Source organism: Larus michahellis, chromosome 9 (genome assembly GCF_964199755.1).
Source record: "Larus michahellis chromosome 9, bLarMic1.1, whole genome shotgun sequence".
NCBI classification, from domain to species: Eukaryota; Metazoa; Chordata; class Aves; order Charadriiformes; family Laridae; genus Larus; species Larus michahellis.
In genome coordinates, this window is record NC_133904.1 from 35,949,411 (window position 1) to 35,968,001 (window position 18,591).

Genomic DNA, 18,591 nt, shown 5'->3' on the forward strand with positions numbered 1-18,591 from the left:
GAAACCTTGTGCAATGTGTTGTATCAAAGAAAGGTCATGTTATTTGGAAACTATTCTTAAATTCAACAAATTTCTATAATCTAATGTATTTGGGGGAATAATTGTGGAAGTATTTCTTTTCACACACTCTGTCACGCTTGTATTCCATGTCACAATCATAAATATTGTCCCTCATAGTTATTTACAGTGAGTACATTCTTTTCTTATAAAAGAGGAATGTCACTAGTATGACTAGGCTAACAGGAGCTCTTCCAAAGTCTATGAATTCCATGGGAAGGGAAATAATAATCCTTTTGTGAAACACTAGACAACAAAATGGCTGTTGTCTCAGCAGAAATAGAAATCATGAAGCATTAGCTGAAAAAATAACAACGGTAGTGGAGCTACAAGGAGTTACTGCAATGCTGGACACTGAAGAGGAAGAAGTAAAATTAGTCTAGTTTTTTTTAAGTGGTGTATCAGTGGTGTATTGACAGTAACAACCCCTCCTGCTCCCTAATTCTTACCCGGATTCCCCTCCCTTAAAATATTCTGTAATTATTAAAACTTACTTTCTCAGCTCTAGGTGGTGGGAAGTTCTGAAAGCCAGAAATTCAGACTCCCTGGAACAGACAAAGGGTTGTAACAGGAATCTGGATGCTGATGATGCAGTTGGGGCCTGTGTTTTTATTTTTATTCTGATTGAAGGACCTAGAGGAGGCAGCCAGTCTCTCCTCTACTTGCAGTCGTTCACTCTTCATCTTCATATTTCCCTTTCCCCCTGTTTCCCTTTCTGCATTAATATATCATGACCTTCTTCCTTTAGTTTTCTTCCTTTACTGAGCCCTTATTTGCAATACTTGAACTTTCGTCTTACTTGTGAAGTGCAATGAAAACAAACCCAGCATCTGTCCTGCATAGGTGATATTGTTGCATGATCTTAGCTTTATCTTCTTTACACCCCTCCTTTCTGCCTCTCCTAATCCCTTCCTTTTTTATTTTTTTTCCTATGAAACTCTTGGACAGAATTAGTACTTCTTTGCACAACGTCTAGCAGACTGATACTTGGGTTGCAGCTGGCACTTGCAGCTATGACTATAATAGGAACATGAATTTCCTAAATGTAACTCTTGTAATTCAAATATCATAACTCTATGAATATATTCTTTCCCCGAAACAGGATTTCTATAGCCTAGTCCCAAAGAATTACATCCTGTCTTTCCAATCTTGACCTATGTTGGGGAAAAAAAAATAGAAGTCCTATTTATGTTTTGATGTAAATCTACAGATTTATTACTGCAATACAGAAAAATATGTTCTCCCTTTCAAAATTAGGAAATGTGGTAGAGCTACTCCTTGGAAAAAAACCCTGGCCCTCTTCAAATTTAGTAGATATGTATTCTAGCTACATCAGGCTTCAATGGCCTGGGTTCGTTCATTAATATTAGCATACTTCTGCTGGTTGCTTTTTGTCTTTACATGAAATGTGAACAATGTGATTTTATCAAGTGCAAAAGCGCCCCAAGTCTGATTTTCACAGTGCTGGGAGCGGCGATCAGGGAGGTGGTGTGGGGTTCTCCCCACAGCACAACAGCAGATATCAGAAGAGTTACAGCTTCGTTATTCTTTTACACCTCTTGCAAGATTTCCTGAGGACATTTTAAGTTCGGGTTTAGGATGGACCTTCTGGTCAGAGCTAATGTCCAGGCACCACTGACAGTCCCTCTGTGGTGTCTGTCTGGATTGTGGAACAGTCACAGTCTGTTCCAGTTCTACCTTGTTCAAACAGGGAATGTAAAATCGGGGTCTCTTAAATTCTAGGTAATTTTCTTAACAGCTGGACTTTCAAGGTATTGTCTCTTCTGAGAGCTTCTCCTCCTGCTAAATAATAGTTAAGAATTTCAGTAATGCTTCCAGTGCTCATGAAAGTGCTCCCAAAACTTGCTAGTTGGGGAATTTGATTGAAACAAAGATTTGTGTCCCTTTTCCTAGGATATTTTGTCCTTAATGACTCCTCTGTCACATCCCAAAGTAATACCATGACTATGAAGCTGGTAACAGTGTAGAGCTTCCCTTTCAGTCTAAGGGTATAGTTTTACATAATTCTTCTCAGTGCTGATGTCTCACAGTGCTAAAAATAGGAGGTTTTGTACTCGTTCCCTTCTCCCAGCTGTGCAATTCTTTCTCACCCATCTTCTTGTGCTGATCATCTCTCATATTTATTCAATGTCAGAGTAACCCAGTTAAATTTGCTAACCTTACCAAAACTTTTGTTGTTTTGGGGGTTTTTTTGTTGGTTGTTTTTTTTTTTTTTTTCTTCCCTGATTCAGTTTTATGCCTTTTGGGAGAGTTGCACTCACTCATCCTTCAGGTGGGTGCTTTTTTGGGTAGATGGTGGGAATAAGAGGCTGGGGAGATGGTCAGGAGAATGGGACTCTTTCAGCAGTGACAAATCTGACTTGTGCTGTCTCATGAAACTTTACTTTAATCCCAAGTGAATAGTAGTGCTAGTAAGTTATTTGCATTTCTTTGAAAGCATTTCTTTTCAGGAAAACTGCAAGGAAAAACTTCAGGTTTTAGTTCTGTACAGTTGGAAAAGTTTGGGATGAAATCTTTTTTTCCTGGTCCAAAAATTGCAGTGTCTCTAATTATGATTTCTATCTTGAAAGTTTACTGACTGAGCAGAAATTACGAAAAAATAAATTTGATCTTCTATATTTTTTATTGCATATTGTTTTATGCGACAAAGGAAGGTAACTTGAGATCTATGACTATGACTTCTGCTTTTGAGAAAAAAAAAAAAATTATCACTAGTAACTGAGATTTTACTCCATGCAGCAGTACATGCCTCAAATTAGGCATTTTGTAAAATCTGACAACAAAAATTAGTGGAATGGAATGGGGGCTTCAGCATACTTCTGTATGGCAGGCACGTGTATTCTCCTGTAGCGAAATCTGTTTACTTCTTTAGCAGGTATTGGTATGTGAAGAAAGATTTCCTGCTTTCATGCGATGAGATGGAAACCCAAGATAGGTACTCAGTGCAGTTTGCTTGTTGCGGGGTGAGGGAGTTTATTGATTATATCAGTGGGTTTGGGTTGCTGACTGTTGAGATCTTGCTTTGGTTTGGTTTTAGGTGTGCAGCAGATGCTGTCCAGAGTGGTGCAGAAAACTGTTTCACCGTATCTCTATATGGGTATCTGATCCTTTTCATAACCGGTATAATCAGATGTGAAGCTTGTATTTCGTTTTTTGGCACTTGTATCCTGCTTGCTTGTGCCCTCACATTCAGTACAGACATACAGTGTGAAAGAATTGAGCAAGTCTTGTCTCTCTGATCATGAAAACTGCCAGGAATAGTTAGGTGGCACTTACACTTCCAGCGTTAGATGTGATGCTTCCACCAGATTGAGTTTCTTTGTCTTGAAATACTGAAGTTAATGCTTTCCCTTCAGTTCTTTTAGCTACATCTTAATGTGTTACTTGCAGGACAGGCCTTCCTGTGTATTTAAAACAGCAGTACATTTTAACCTGTGCGCAACTGCCATAGAACCTGCATTTTATTTTTTTTCCTCTACTATTCTTTTACACAGAGTCATATACTGTCATTGTCACTTTTGGAAATGTCCATAATAACAAACTTCTGTTGGAGTCAAATCCCAGTGGTCCCAATCTTGTCTATCAGTGTCTTTCAAAAGCAGATTTTGATGTCGGATCTTGATTTGTGCAGCTGGCAGAGGAGGAATTAGTCCATAAGTCTGAATACTTCACAAAATTGTCTTGTAGTTGTGTCATAGAGGAGTTCTTTTTCTTCTCTCATCTACATTCAAGAATTGGCAGTTTCTGTTCAAGGCAGTTTTGAAGGTTGTATCTGTCAGTTATTTGGTTACAAAAGTTTAGCTACATACCTGAGTGATGGTTCTACATTCCAAAGTGCTAAATATTAAAAACTTGAGTTGGGAGAATTAGTCACAGTGGTGTCAATGTAATAAATCTTAAGGGTAACTTTGGGACAGAAGGCACGATTCAGTCCCAGGACTTTTGAGAAACTGCGGCTTTGGAATTGAGACTGGGGTTCTCATGTGTATTAGTGTATGAATCCCAAGCATGAGAGGCATGGATTTCCACCGTGTATTGTTCAGATGCTGTCTAATCGGTAAATGATTTACATATCTGTAAACTTAGGTCTCGAACACTTAACATTTCATCAGATCTACTTAAAAATGGAATTGCCTAATTTTTCTGCTTCTTTAATGCTTTGTTTTGTGTTTGTTGTCATTGTTGTTTGTTGTTTGCAGACGTGGGTTGGCAATAAACGAAGGAAGATGAGCAGCAAGAGTGCTGTAGAATCTGGGGGCACTCCCCCGGGGACTGTCACTACTACTCCCTCAGTACCTCCAGAAGCAGCAGTTAGGAACGTGGTAAATATTGCTCGATCCCAAAGTCAGCAGTCTTCTTGGACCTCTTCTAATAACGATGTAATAGTTACTGGTATATACAGTCCTGCTAGTTCAACCAGTAGGCAAGGATCCACCAAACAGGCAAACACTTCAGTGGCAGAAATACATAAAACCTCTATTCCACGGCTACCAGGAAAAAGCGATACAGAGTTTCAGCAGCAGCACATCCCTATAGGACGACAAGTACCACATTGTAAAAATGCTTCCCTATTAGTAGGAGAAAAGACTATTATTTTATCTAGGCAAACAAGCGTACTGAATTCTGCAAACTCCATATATAGTCACACTAAAAAAAGCTATGGTGGTTCATCTGTCCAGACCGCAGAGTTGGTGTTACCTCAGAAACCCATGATATGCCACAGACCCTGTAAAGCTGAGCCCGTGGGATGTCAAAGGTTACAAAAACCAGAACATGCGGCTCTTGCATCACATGTGCCCCCTGGACAAAGGGCTAATACCAGGGACCCTTCTTGTAGCACGCAAAATCTGGAAATCCGTGAAGTGTTTTCTCTGGCAGTTACAGATCAACCTCAAAGAATTGTGGGAGGAAGCGCAACGCAGAAGCATTGCTCAGTGGAAGGCAGCTGTCTGTCCATTGCGATGGAAACTGGAGATGTGGATGACGAATATGCTAGAGAAGAAGAACTAGCATCCATGGGAGCACAAATACAGAGCTATTCAAGATACTGTGAAAGCAGCAGTTCTGTTCGAGTAGAGAACCAAAGTGCAGCCTTGTCTGGGCCAGGAAGAAACGTGAGCTGTAGTTCACACATGGTGAATGCCAGGGACATGCCTGACAATATTCTCTACCATAACAGAGACTACCACTTGCCTGCACGGACCTCATTACATACAACATCCAGTACATTATATAGCAGTGCTAATCCATCAAGAAGTACCTTTTCTCCTCATTTTACATCTTCAAGTCAACTGAGGCTGTCACAAAACCAAAATAATTACCAGGTAATCTGTCAATTTGTCTGTCTTCAAACCTTGAAGACAAGGTTGTAGATAAGTACTGTTTTCTTTGAAAGTTGGTAGCTAGTAAGCGATGGGTCCTGCAGATTGTGCTCTATTTACATCTTTCAGTAGAGGTAATTCCTTCTTAAACAAAAGTGCAGGTAGGGCTATAGTACAGTAGCACTCTTATCTGTATAGCTGAGCAGTGGAGAGCCATATATTAAAGATCAGTGTGGGCTTCATGGATTCAATATATAAACTTGGGTTACAAGAGGATCATACCTATGTCTGCTGATGCGTGCTAAAGTCTGGCTTGTCCTGGCACGGCTTGCCAGCGCATGTCACAGCGATACCCTTGGTTGTTCCTCTGTAGACATACTTCGCATGTAGCACAGGGCAGAACATGGGATCGCGCTGTCGTTTGTGTGCTGTACAGTTGCTTGCCCTTATTAATGTCAGCTTGGAGTAGCGATTCCATCAGCACTGCCTCTGCTCCCTGTGCAGTTGCTAATCTCTTGGACCTGTTTTCTCTTAGGGATTAGGATCTCCTGCAAGCCAGTTAAGGTGATGGGAGGCACTAGGTGAGCAATTCATCCTCTCCCGCAGCATCTAATTCAAAAATGGTTTTACATTCAATCCCATTATTTTCTTATCCTGTAATAGTGTCCCTTCAGTGATACAGAGAGGAGAATATTAAATGCAGATTATTGAAGAACTAAAAGATGTTCAGAAGAAGCTACAACACTGACACACTTAGATTTTTTTTTTATTTTTTATTTTAACTAGAGGAGAGATAGTTGTAAAGGAAACATCCAAATTGTTTTTTTTTTTTTCATGGATTTTTATATCATGTGGCATGACATAGTCTAGAGACACTGAGGTAAAAATATTAAGATTGACAGGATGTGATACTGTGTGGGTTATCTTTGTGCATTTGCCTGTAACTACCTTTTTAGTGTATCATGAAAGTGAACCATATAAACAACATACTATCTTTTCGTGTGCATTATTCACTAGTATAGGGAACAATACTTTGTGAAGCGTTTTTTATTTATTTTTTTTGCTGACTTGTTCCTATCTCATGTGAGCATTTGAAAGAAAGCTTTTGAATCCAAGTAACTGCCACTTTTCACCAGAATTATTGCTTTTCTTGGGAAACCTTAGGTTTGAGGAGCGTATGTACGCTGAACTAGATTCTGTGAAGTAGATGGGACATCTGCAATTCTTATTTATCGCCTTTTCTAAGCTGAGCACTTTAGATGAGCTGTTCTTTCCTTTTCTCCCTTCTCTCAGTCTGTCAGTATTTGCTATTACTGTTCTTACTTGAGTTATAAAATTCATTAAATGCTGTTTACTTTTGACATCCCAGTTTCATGGGAGAAGAAAAGCTGTAGATGTGCACATCTTTTCGATAAAGGGCTGGTAAAGCTGCAATAGCGCATAGTGCAGTTAAGGAAATTTTTCGTAAGTTTCATGAAGTGAAATATATTATTGATACTTCCAGCTGTGTGCTCTTGGTACTTTTTTTCACTCTTGAAAAAGTATCAGTAAGACTTAGTTCTTACTACTTTATTGAATTTTTAATGAAATTTGAAATAACTTTGATTTGGGATTTTTTGGGGGTAGATACAGAGTCTTAAACAGCTCGAACGGTTCACAGTAGGTGATGTTTTATCTGTCCATGTGGTGTGATATGGATCAGAACAAGGAGATCTCTGTAACTTTGTTCTGGGTTGTTTTTATTTTTTTCCCATGTTATAATAACATACCTGTTTTTTTTGATAAGTAAGGAACTCATCTGTACCCTGTTCGACTTCCATGCCTGTCTCCCAGAGACCCTGTTCTGTGGATTTGGGAATGCACCTTGGATTGAGGGAGCTCCTGTTTCCCGTGGTATCCCTTGCCCTTCCACAATTTTAAACCTTGGAAAAATTGGGCAACTTGCTGTTCATTCACTTCTTGCTGTAAGCATTCATGCTGTGAGCCTCTGAGATGACAGTCTTCAGTATTAGAGAATTTGTAAGGGAGGGCAACAGTTTTGGGGTCAGGGCATACAGTATCACGGCCCTGTGGAAGCTGCAGAGGAACAGTGTCCTACAGCCGGGCCAGATCCCACCAGTACGTTGGAGAAATGATGGTACTGATTTCTCCGGAACACTGCATTCCTTGCTGAGAGTTTTTAGCACATTCCAGAACAATGCAAAAGTAAGTTCTGTATCTTAAGAGGTGTTAGAGTATGACAGTGACGCTTCCAACAGTCATTTGTCACGTTGACAAGAAAATTTCACCTACTGCCTTCGAAGTCACGTGTAGCAAATAGTGTACCCCGCTAGGCGGATAACTATTTTGTTGAAATCATCGGTTCTGCAATACTTTAACCCCTTCCTCCAAGTCCTCCCCTTAAAATTAAGTAAGTCCAGTATGACTGCTATTTCATGTAGACACTCTCTTTGTAGCTTAATAATCCCCTTATAGCTTAATAATTTTTATACATAAAAATTCCAGAGACATAGATTTTGTAACAGATAGACTTATGCAGGATGTAAGTACGTGTGTAGTTCTTATGTATATAGTTAGTTTAGCCAATTCATCCATCAGCATAGGAATGAAAATCCTTAAACTCAGGGAAATCCTAAATTTAAAAATAGATTAAACCTGAGCTACATGATTATGGCAGTAGTTAAACATCCAAGCAGATGCTTCTTCAAAGTCAGGACTGTGTGATCTGTGTTTTGATGAAGTAATTACTGTCGTTCATTGGTGTGGTGTCTAATGAGCAATTAGTTATAGCTTCCTTACTGGTTCAATTAATCAAATTCATGTTAGTGTAACTTAAGCGTAAATTTAATAAAGTGATCAATTTTAATGCTTGAGCAGTTTCAGTAAACAAATTGTTCAGCCTACTTCTCTTAGTTTGGCTTTAAGCGTATTGACCTAGAGAGGCTATTCTTGTTGGTCCTCAAGGCTGAACTGTGATTTAGTCTTGGTTTCCTCCCCCCAACCCTCAGGGACAAAAATACTGTTGAAAGTGTGTGTATTTTTAATTACTTTGTGATACACACTGAAGCATAGTTATCTAATTTAGCCCTGTCTTCTTCAAGGGAAAATCCTAAGCCTTGCAGCCAGTATGTCAGAATAGGATATAGATATAATATGTATTTATTTATTTTTAAGATTTGCTTTAAGGATCCTGCTTTATATGAATGAGATACAAGTTTACTTTAAGGAAATGGGACTCTTTTTTTTGTTTGTTTGTTTTAACGTGTCAAAGTGATTTGTTTACTTCCCTAGAGATTTTTGAAGACAAGAGGAGGACTTTCTTGCTAACTTTGGGCCACACAGCTTTTTGCTAGGGCAAGCCACATGGTCTTCTCTGTTTCCTGACACTCGTAACAGAAGTGGAGTTACCTTTGTCACAAGAGTTGCCTGCGCTTTATTTCTGGGATGAAATAATTCCAGCTGCAGGAACGTGGGGGCCTGTGGGGCTGGAGTCGGGGACAGCAGCTGTGAGCAGGCTGCAGAAACACTGCCTGTGGCCTCAAGTAGTGCAACACAGCAACCGGGACTGGGGTGGGGCTCTTGGTTTGTTCCAGTGCACTGAATTTGGGACAGTAAATCTACAGATGAATTGGGAAAAGATTATGTAGGGACCTCATATAGTGTAGCCAGTGTAATTAAGGTACAGTGTTGGCAATACACAAGTGTTGCAGTACCTTTGAACTCTCTCTAGCAGCTGCCAGAGCAGCTGCTGTTTCTGAGACAATATCTTTCTGAGACGAGCATTTCAATTTGTCATTTTTGCAATTCATGGTATCTATATGGTCCAATTCAGTTGGACTAGGGCTGGAGTTACACCTGTGGATGCAGGATAACTATCCATCTCACTCAAAAGATACCACCATCCCCCCAAAAAAACCCCCAACCCTTGTGCCTTTTTTATAGAGCCAGTTTAGAATACTGCCATGCATGTTGTCTTTCAAGAAGTTATATTGAGGTAAACTTGATTATATTTGGCATCATACCTGTTAGAAATTGTCTTCCAAGTAACCGTTAATGCTCTGCCAGACTGATTGCTTTATTCACATAGAAGAGCACTTTTTTCTGCAGCCCCGCTTTAAATTTGCGAAGAGAAGCCATCTGGGTGGATAGTGAGAACACATTTACAGCAGATTCTGTGGTGTGATGCTGTTGTGTGCCATATGGAATTGTAATAGATGTAACTTGTTTATACAGAATTTCTAAAACGTGTGTGTGCAACTACGAAATAAGTATTTTAGACACACAAGCTGATGTAGACTTGCCCTTAGGAGGGGAGAGTGTTCATTTATAGCTGCCCTCAGCCCGTCTTGTGCTGTCATGAGAAAGTGTCCGACCTTAGGTAACCTCCAAGCGCTTCCAGCTAAAAGGCTGAAGAATAAAAGCATCTTATATGCTCGTACACTAGACAAACTGTACTCTATATTCTATATTTGATTATGCTCGTGCTGCAAGATTCATTAGTAGAGCACTTCCCAAATACAAAATCTATTAACGTAGTTTGATAGTCATCAGAATTGCGTAGATTTTTCTTCCTCACATATATAGTGCCTATAATGACTTGAGATTGATTAATCTCACAAGAGCTATGTTTAGTCTCTCAAGAATTGCTTGTCTGCAGCAGAAGATGAACATGGAATCCTAAATAAGCCTAAAATATTCCAGGCTATGACACGTTTCAGATGACCAGGGGAAACAGTCCAAGATTATTATTTAATGAAGTCTGACCTCTGGACGGAGAATGATGGAGAAGCAGTTGGAATCAAGGCAGCTAACCCTTGCCTTCATACCCCCTCCCCTTCCTTCTCCAGCTTCATCTCCTTAGTTTTTCTGCTAATATGCAAATCCCTAATATCTGACATTGAATAGTTCAGTTACTAATGTGATAGTATTTTTTTTTCTGAAAGTAATTGAAACTGATGTAATTGAAAAACATGTGACGGCAGTTCTGTCAGACATTGCGCCCTTGCCTAACTCCAGTCTGCTTAATCTTACTGGTTTTGTGACAGATTGAAGATGAAAACTGGTGTTCTGAATTACAAGTTTTGAGATAGCAAAAGTACAGAAACATCCCAGTTGCCACTGTGTTAACTTACCCTCCCCTGAAGAAACAGTGTTTTATTTTCAGTCTTGCAACAGTAAGGCTGAGTGGGACTCTGTTTTGCTTTTAAATCCTAACCTGTTTTAAAGACGTTCTTATCAGAATTGAATGCACAATATTGAGGTCTTGTGAAAGCTGCTCAGTATTAGCTATCATAGCAACCTAAGATGTTGTTGTTTTCTGTTCTGTTTCCCTTTTCCCCTCTACAGATTTCAGGAAACCTTACTGTGCCTTGGATTACAGGTTGTTCCAGAAAAAGAGCAGTAAGTATATTTCCTTCTAAGTATCTAATGTGTCAAGTGAAAGAAGGAAAAGTTTATCTAAATGTATTCTTTAAAATGTCAGTTCTGCTTGTGTGGTATGGGGGTTTTTTGGGGGTTGTTTTTTTTTCCTCCTTTATACATTGACTAATACCAACATTACCTGCAGATACAATGCTTCGGTCACTGTAATGTTGATGGATATCTTTAAAACCAGGTCAAGGTCATAATCCTAAATCAAGTATATGAATTGTGCTATTAGCTGAAATATAATGTCTGAAATGATAAGGACGAAGAGTTTAGTGCTCAGAATATGTTTTTTTTTAATTATGAAAGTGAAGTGGTGGTTAATTGAGAGGCAACTGAATGCTAAAGAGGATAACTATCTCTTCAGCTGCTTTGCACATGCACAGAATTAGTCCATGCTATCTGTAGTAACTTTCTCAAATTTAATTTTATCCACATATATGTCATTTTACATTAGGCAGAATCAGCCAGGTTGGTGTCTTCAATTCACAAATGACTCCAAAGCATAACACAAGGTATGAAACAGCTTTTGTCAGGAAAATACCTCTCTCCAACTCTTTTGTTCGATTACTGTACAGCATTTCCACTCAAGAGTAGTCTGATAGCTTCTCTGCGAAGAACACCTCAATTCTGCTGGCGTACCATGAAAATACACCCTAAATCTGCAGATTGGATGGTACAACTAAGCTTTCTAGAGGCTGTTACGTATTAGTCCAGCTGTATCAGAGGCAGTAGCTAGGGAGATGGCTGTCATGATAACCAGACTTATTCCATCAAACCCCCCAAACACTGTCAATGTGTGCTGCTTTGGCAACGATGTCTAGGTGGTGGAAGAACCTTTCCTTGCCTTCTCCTCCCTGCAATACCCAGTACTTTTCTTCCTTTTTTTATGATTTTCAGTTCTTCTGTGTAGTCTTCCAAAGGTGTGAGTTTGCTAGTGTTTCATGTATAAGTAGGAATCTAAGGACTATCACATCAATCGTGGGGTTTTTTTCTCAGACTTTTGCTAGGTCTCAACTGTTACACACTTCTAGTTTCTGCAGACTTTGGTAGTATCACTTATTTCTGTTTATATATAGAGCACTTTTATAAGAGCATCTCTGAGGAACCAGTACTTTTATACAAGTCCTGTTGTTGCTCATTCCATCTTCCCCTTCCCCCCCTTCCCCCCCTTCCCCCCCTTCCCCCCCTTCCCCCCCTTCCCCCCCTTCCCCCCCTTTTTCTTCCTTTCCCTAAGTCCTAGTTCTCTTGAGTAGGCTTTTTTAAATGTAGCCCTTTTCTGGAAGACACCTTCCCTCTATCACTTAATGATCTTTTAAAACAGCAAGCAGCTAGTGAGCGTCCTAGAGTACAGTTTCACTTTGAGCTGGTTTCACAGCACAGCCCTGTTGAAAAGGGGAGGTTTTTCCCTCGCTCTCTGTACTGGTGCACTGCCACCCCATCCATAGCACTGGTGCTAGTATCTAATTGCAAGGTAATCCAGGTCAAGTGTCTGACCTGTCAGATACATATTCCTCTGCCGAGTTTGTCTTTCTGCTGTCTTTAGTGGGTTGTGAACGTAGGGATCAGATGAGTGCCAGAGCTAGCTCAAAGTGGGCAGCAGGAGCGTGTGGTTGGGAGCAATGAAGAGAGTGGGGACATGATGCTGCTGTCACCTACTTGCCAGCACTGGGTAGGTGGTTGAGTCGTGGTGGTCATGTGAGATACCTGATGCGAGCTATAGAAGAAATTTTTGTGATAAGTTTAAAACCTTCAAGGATGTGGAAGTGCCTGTTTATTAAGGATGTTTATTAGGGAATTCTTTTTCCTTAGACCTTTTCTCCTGTATGTTTTAAAATCAATAAAATGCATAAAACCCGTTAGCTAATACAGTCCAGTTTGATGCATCTGTTCCCAGATTTGTGGATGAGTTTGAATGCATAATTAGCCTTCTTAAGGAGACAAGTTCAGGAGCTGGCATTCTAAAACTGCTGTATATGCACAGGTGTAAGACAACAAGAGAGAAAAAAAACTCCTACTTCCTAGGAAACTTCAGTTTCAAATGTGAAATTCTTTTGAAGAAAGAGTGTGAGGGAACAGAAATAGAATGGATAGAGTTGTAAAACTGCGATTATAGCAATTACTGCCATTCAAACAGTAAAAAGGCTAATCTGTATTTTGTTTCAAATGGAGAAGATCGTCTTTTAGATGCTCTGAATCTTTAATCTTTTGCCTTGATGTTTTGTTTTCCTTGCCCTGTCCTTCAACTGCATCAAGAGAGAAATAAAAACCGTGCAGTTCTGCAGAAACTCTTTCTAGTCTGCTCAGCTATGCTGTAAAATGACGTAATCCTGACTCCTAATGAATATTAGTCTAGAAATATCACCCTCTCAGTTATTCATGATAATGTCTTTGGAAATCAGAGAGTTCTGTAGTCTGTCATGGTGCATGTGCGATGCATCGGCCTTTACAAATGCATTGATTTTTCGTTTTTCACAGTGTGGTGAAAGGATTAACAAGGATTCAAAAATAGCAATGAAGATACTGGTTAAAGAGAATTAAAAGGAAGAAAATATCTTCACTTTTGTCTTTGCATTTAAATTTAGAGTGTACTAACTGTGCTTAAGTCATGTGTCATCTGATGTCTTAGCAGAATGATTAGTATTTATGGTAGATCCTTAGTAAGCTAACTATGAAAAACTTGGCAGATGAGTGTTGATTCTAGGTAAGCTGTGCCTGGCTTAGTTGAGAAGTTTTATTTTGGGAGGAGAGTGGGGGTTTTGTTTTGCTTCTTTTTCTTTTCTTTTTTTAAATTTCTAATTAGAAGTAGTTCTAGTGGTCTTAGTAAAGACTTTATAAAGTCTGAAACACAAAGTCATTAAGACAGCAGATTAAGGTCTCAGAATTATTTCTGCCCATCACCCTTCAGAAGCAGGCATAGTAAATCACATGGTATGTAGGTAGGTATGTATTTTGGGTGGGATTTTATTTTCAGTTGTCTGGGCTAGTTCATGTGATGTTTCAAGGGAACCCTGCCCTCAGTGGAGAAACTCACAGGGAAGCTGGTCTTGTATTTTTCCCCTACCTGGAGCAACGCTGCATTGCAGTGAGGGCTTTCATACCTTCCCAAATAGTGTACTTCTGCCCTTTTGTGGAACCTCTACCGTAGGAGGGTTATCTGAGTCTGCATAGAGCTTCAGCTTGAGGTCTCTGGCCTCTCAGTTTGGCATGTAGATTTGGGGAAAAAATATCTGAAATAAGTGGAGGATTCCTGCGCTAGATTTTTATTTTTAAATTGTTCTCTCAACATTGCCTATTTAAATAAAATTCTGGAGATAGTAACATTAAAGTGTTCCCCTCATATTCCTGCCAGTCACAGAAAGCGTACAGTAGACACACTTTGCATCAGGTAAAGGAGCTGGTCTAACTCCAGGTCAGTGTGAGACCTGCCACCAGTTGTACTCGTCTGTCTGTGGGGAAGACAGCTGGATTGTGTGGAGGAGACTAGGTGGGGCAGTTAGATCAGTATGACTACTAAAGAAAATACCTTGTTGGACTGTATCTAAAAATCTCACAAAAACTCTCTGCTGCCACAGTAAGCCTACGTGCGCTGGAGAAAATGATGTTTTAGAGCAGCTTTTAAAGTACAATGAGCACCCATAGGGATTAAAGCTACCTTATGTTTTAAAACTATACCAATATTAACTTGTGAAGTTCTCTTCACCCGTTCACATTCCTCTCCTCTCCTAGAAGGGCAGAAGGAAGAAAACTGTATTTTAGTCAAGTTGGTGACAGCATGTCTGAGTAAGATAGTCAGAGTTTTCAGCAAAAGAGACTGACAAGCCAACCTGAAGATCTCCACAGGGCTGAATTGTGAATGCTGTCCTTGTTCATACCTGTTCTTCTGTGTCATTTGGATAACCAGTTAATGGTTTTCCTCCTCCTATGAAATATTTCACAGGATAGCTCAAGGTACTTAACTTTGTTAATGTTTACATTAGGTGATAGTAACATGCATAACATGTCATGACAGTCTTGCTGTGAACAGCAGCTCTTTGCTACTCCCAGCAGCAATCCTTCAGTTAATGCAAAGGGAAGGCAAGTCTACCATAGTTTCAGACAAAATACATGTTCTGATTATAGGGCATGCTGCATCTGAGTTCCACAGATCACTTAAGCTTATTGTATGCTGTGATCCAGCAGGCTGGAAAGAATGTCATATCTGGCCAGGAACTGGAAAAGCAGACTTTCTAGTCAAGTATGAGGAAGACGTTAATAGATTAACTAAGAATCGTGGTAATTACTGTCTAAAACTCAGTTTACTTGAAGGCTGAATGCTCACTATTTAACAAACTAGTTCAAAATGTCAAGTAGAAGAGTAAGTTGTCAGTTTGTATGGATTGGAGGTTGGTTTTGGAAATTATGGAGTGAGATGGCTGGAGTTTAGAGGGTAATTTTTTGGCTAGACTAGTCTATTGCACTGATACCTCTTTTTTTTTCTTTTTTCCCTTTTTTTTCTTCTTAGCTGTGTTCAGTTTAGAAACACATATTAACAGAATATATGTAACTTTGGCTGAGTGTTGAAGCAGTTGCAGCTCTTTTCAAGCTATGGTACTATGAAATATTTATCAGTCCTTCTATCAGAGCAAACTTCAAGCTTACCCAACCAGTGGGATAAGATGCAAAAATTCTCTTAACAGTTTTTAACACTAACAAAAAATCTAACAGTTTTTGCACTAATAGTATGTTAGCAGTAATAGTTTAAGGGTGTCTTCAGGTGCCATTTGCTTTGCAGTCCATTTTCAGACACCTTTTTGCCTGAAGGAAGCTGGCAGTAGCAACTCACTCCTAGCCATCTGCTTTGCGACGAGCCTTCAGGTACATTTCTTTGTCGTAAGAAGATTGAAGGTATCTTGTCATGGGTGCTTATCAAGAAATAATAAACTGAAGAGTTACAGTAATATTAAATGGTGCGGATGGGAAAGAGGGAACATATGAGAATGATTTGTTGATTCAGGAATAACTATCATTATGTAGAAATAAGATCTTGAGATGTGAATTGATAATCCTCCAAAAAAAAAAAAATCAGTTAGACATTAAGTAATGCAAAGTTCAGAGATGAATACTGGCATCATTAGGACTGGGGAACAAAACAAAATAACACTATGCTTCTATAAAAAAATCCAAGATTTGTTCATACCTTGAATGCTGTGTGCACTTCTTCTGATCTTACCATTCCTCCCAAAATAAAACAGAGAAGCAGTGACAGTGATCAAAGGTACAGAACGGCCATATAGTGAACAAACAAATGGGCTATATCTCTTCAGAACTGAAAAGAGATAACTGGGAGGGAGTGGAGGAGTGTGATGGAGGGCTTTAAAAACATGACAAGTGTGGAGAAGTGAATAGGCACTCATTTGTTCCAGTATAAGAGTGGGTATCTAATGAAGCTAGCCTTAGATGGGCTCGAAAGGAGATTGGACGTATTTATTTAGAGTAACTTAAAGTAGGAAGTGCCTCCAATTTATAAGATACTGGGATTGCTAGTGAGCATTGGAGGTAAGTGTCCTATTCTACTTTTTACTAAACTTTAAAGAACCTCTAAAACATACCAAAAAAGTATTGCTCTGTGAGATTGCTTGCTGTTTCTCCGTGGTAGAGTTTCTGAGCAGTAGTGACAAAAATTTGTTGCGAGAGATTTGTTTGCTAGAAATAACCATTACCTTAGAACATTTCATCACAGAGCATCAGAAGTGAACTGTTGATTGAATATGATTTCACTGCAATTTAAATAAACATAACTTTTGTTAACAACATACAGTGCTCAGGTGCGGCTTAAATGCAATAGTTGTTATAGTAAAGCTCTAGTTCTTTCATTTTTTATTAATAAGCTGAAGATTGTGTATAGCTTTTGTGCATGTGGCCTGAAACATTTTCAACTGATGCATAAAAACTGATGTAAAAAAGCAGGCTCTAATAAAAGGCAGGATAAGGACACTCCACTGCAATGCAATTATTCATACCAATTATAGACACTAGATTTGCACCACAAATACTGCATGCACAGTGGGTAGTATGAGGGGCTCGGCAAAGTGCCAGGAATGTCTATAATAAACTGGGTCATCTCTTATAAGAATGTTGTTATTACACTTGAGAGGTCAAGGGATAAGCAGGGTTTAACCCTGCGCTCGGCAGAACTGCTGATTCAATTTGCACACAAGGATTGCTTTTCAGTGTGAGTTGATAGTCTATTTTCTGCTGGAAGAAGCTGCTCGCTGCTTTTCAAACTGTGGACAACAGAACTGGTAAATGTAAAGCATTCAGCAAATAGTTAATACTGCCGAAGGTAAAGCCGGCCTCGAAACAGCAAGCAAGGGATCTGAAGAAAAGGAAAGGAGAGCTGTATTCATAATGGTTGTTACAATGAAGTAAAAATATAAACCGACTTACTGACTTGTCTTCAGCTATGGGAAGTGTTGTGCTAAATACAATGCTTTTCAGTATTATCTTTTGTTATTTTTTTCCTATGCTAACTGGTGCATAACCATCAATGTAACGATATTTGTAGGACCGGGGGGTTTTTCTCTTGTTTCCTCGGTTTCTGTGATGATACTAAGCATGAGGCAGTCATTAACTAAATCGATGATGTTCAGTGCAGAAATTCTACGCCTTATTTTCTCACAGAAGTCATTGACTTTTGTAAAAGCATTATGTCATTTTTGAGCCGCTTATAATGTAGGAGTCAACTTACGTATAATCTATGCCAAGGGGATGATCCTGTAATTGAATGTAATTTGTGATTTCCCTAAGAAATTCATGAAAAGGCATATGGCACCATCCGTTACACAAAGGTGAGTTAGTCTGGATCTAAAGTTTGTCCATCTAGTGAGTGTAAGGGTTGGGACTGATCCCGTTACAGAGGCACAGCAGTCGAGAGTGGAGTAAGCCAATGATCTCCCTTTGCGCTCTCTGGGCTGGCGTGAAGGGCTCACACTCACTGTGCGCAAGTGTGCCGGCACACCGCTCCTGCGGGTCACTTAATATCCAGTGACCTGCCACCCTCTTAGCAACTCCTTTGTGAATCACAGCCCTTCAATGTCGAGAATCTTTTTGGGGGGGGCAATGGTAAAATTTCAAGTCCAGTAACCTGATAAGATTCTGTCTTTCGTTGCTGCAAAGACCAGCCAGCTGTATTACACTCATCACTTATGCTGCCAACATGTACCTTCCTGAAGACAGTGCTTCTAGCTTTTCAGAGGCTCAGTTCCTACCTGCTTGGCTGTGTTTAGTAGGTTACTGAGTGCTGATCTTGTTGGAAAAAATGGCAAAAATGAGATACGGACTCGAAAGTAGAAACGTTCAAGTGGAATGAGAATACGCTGAGTTTGCCAGGGTGTCTGAGCCAGGCATCACAGTAAGGCTGCTCTCCTCAACCCTGAGGGGGACCTGACTTTTCATACAGTCCTCTATTTACACACGCTTGTTTTTCCCCTCAGTTTTGTTCCTGTTTTCCAGACTCTTTCATGTGGTGAGTGTTGTGGGGGTTTTGTTTTTTCTTTCATATCAGTTGACTGGAAAAACTTGTTCTCCATTTCCTTCTCTGACCTGCAATTGCTGTCAGTGTGATTCATGTGCTGCTGCACGAGCTCTTCAGGAACGAGTGAAAGGATAAAGTACCTGGAGTGGCACTAACTGCAACAGCAACAAAAAAGCAGAAATACATATTGTCACCTGAAACACTAGGGATCATTTTTGACGAGGTAAAGCAAAAGCTTTAAGTTATCTTTTT

The 18,591-nt window shown here is 39.6% G+C and overlaps 1 protein-coding gene across 7 annotated transcripts in view; it reads left to right on the top strand.

Annotated features, from left to right (window-relative positions):
* Nucleotides 1–18,591, top strand: part of HDX (highly divergent homeobox) — a 46,626-nt gene that overhangs the window by 9,086 nt on the left and 18,949 nt on the right. For all 7 annotated transcript variants that reach the window (XR_012588938.1, XM_074599745.1, XM_074599750.1 and 4 more), the window contains exons 3-4: nt 4,278–5,402; nt 10,746–10,799. Coding sequence is in view for 6 of the 7 variants with exons in the window: in XM_074599745.1 (XP_074455846.1) it covers nt 4,278–5,402; nt 10,746–10,799 (1,179 nt within the window). In the remaining variant the exon portion in view is untranslated. The remainder of the gene's footprint in view (nt 1–4,277; nt 5,403–10,745; nt 10,800–18,591) is intronic.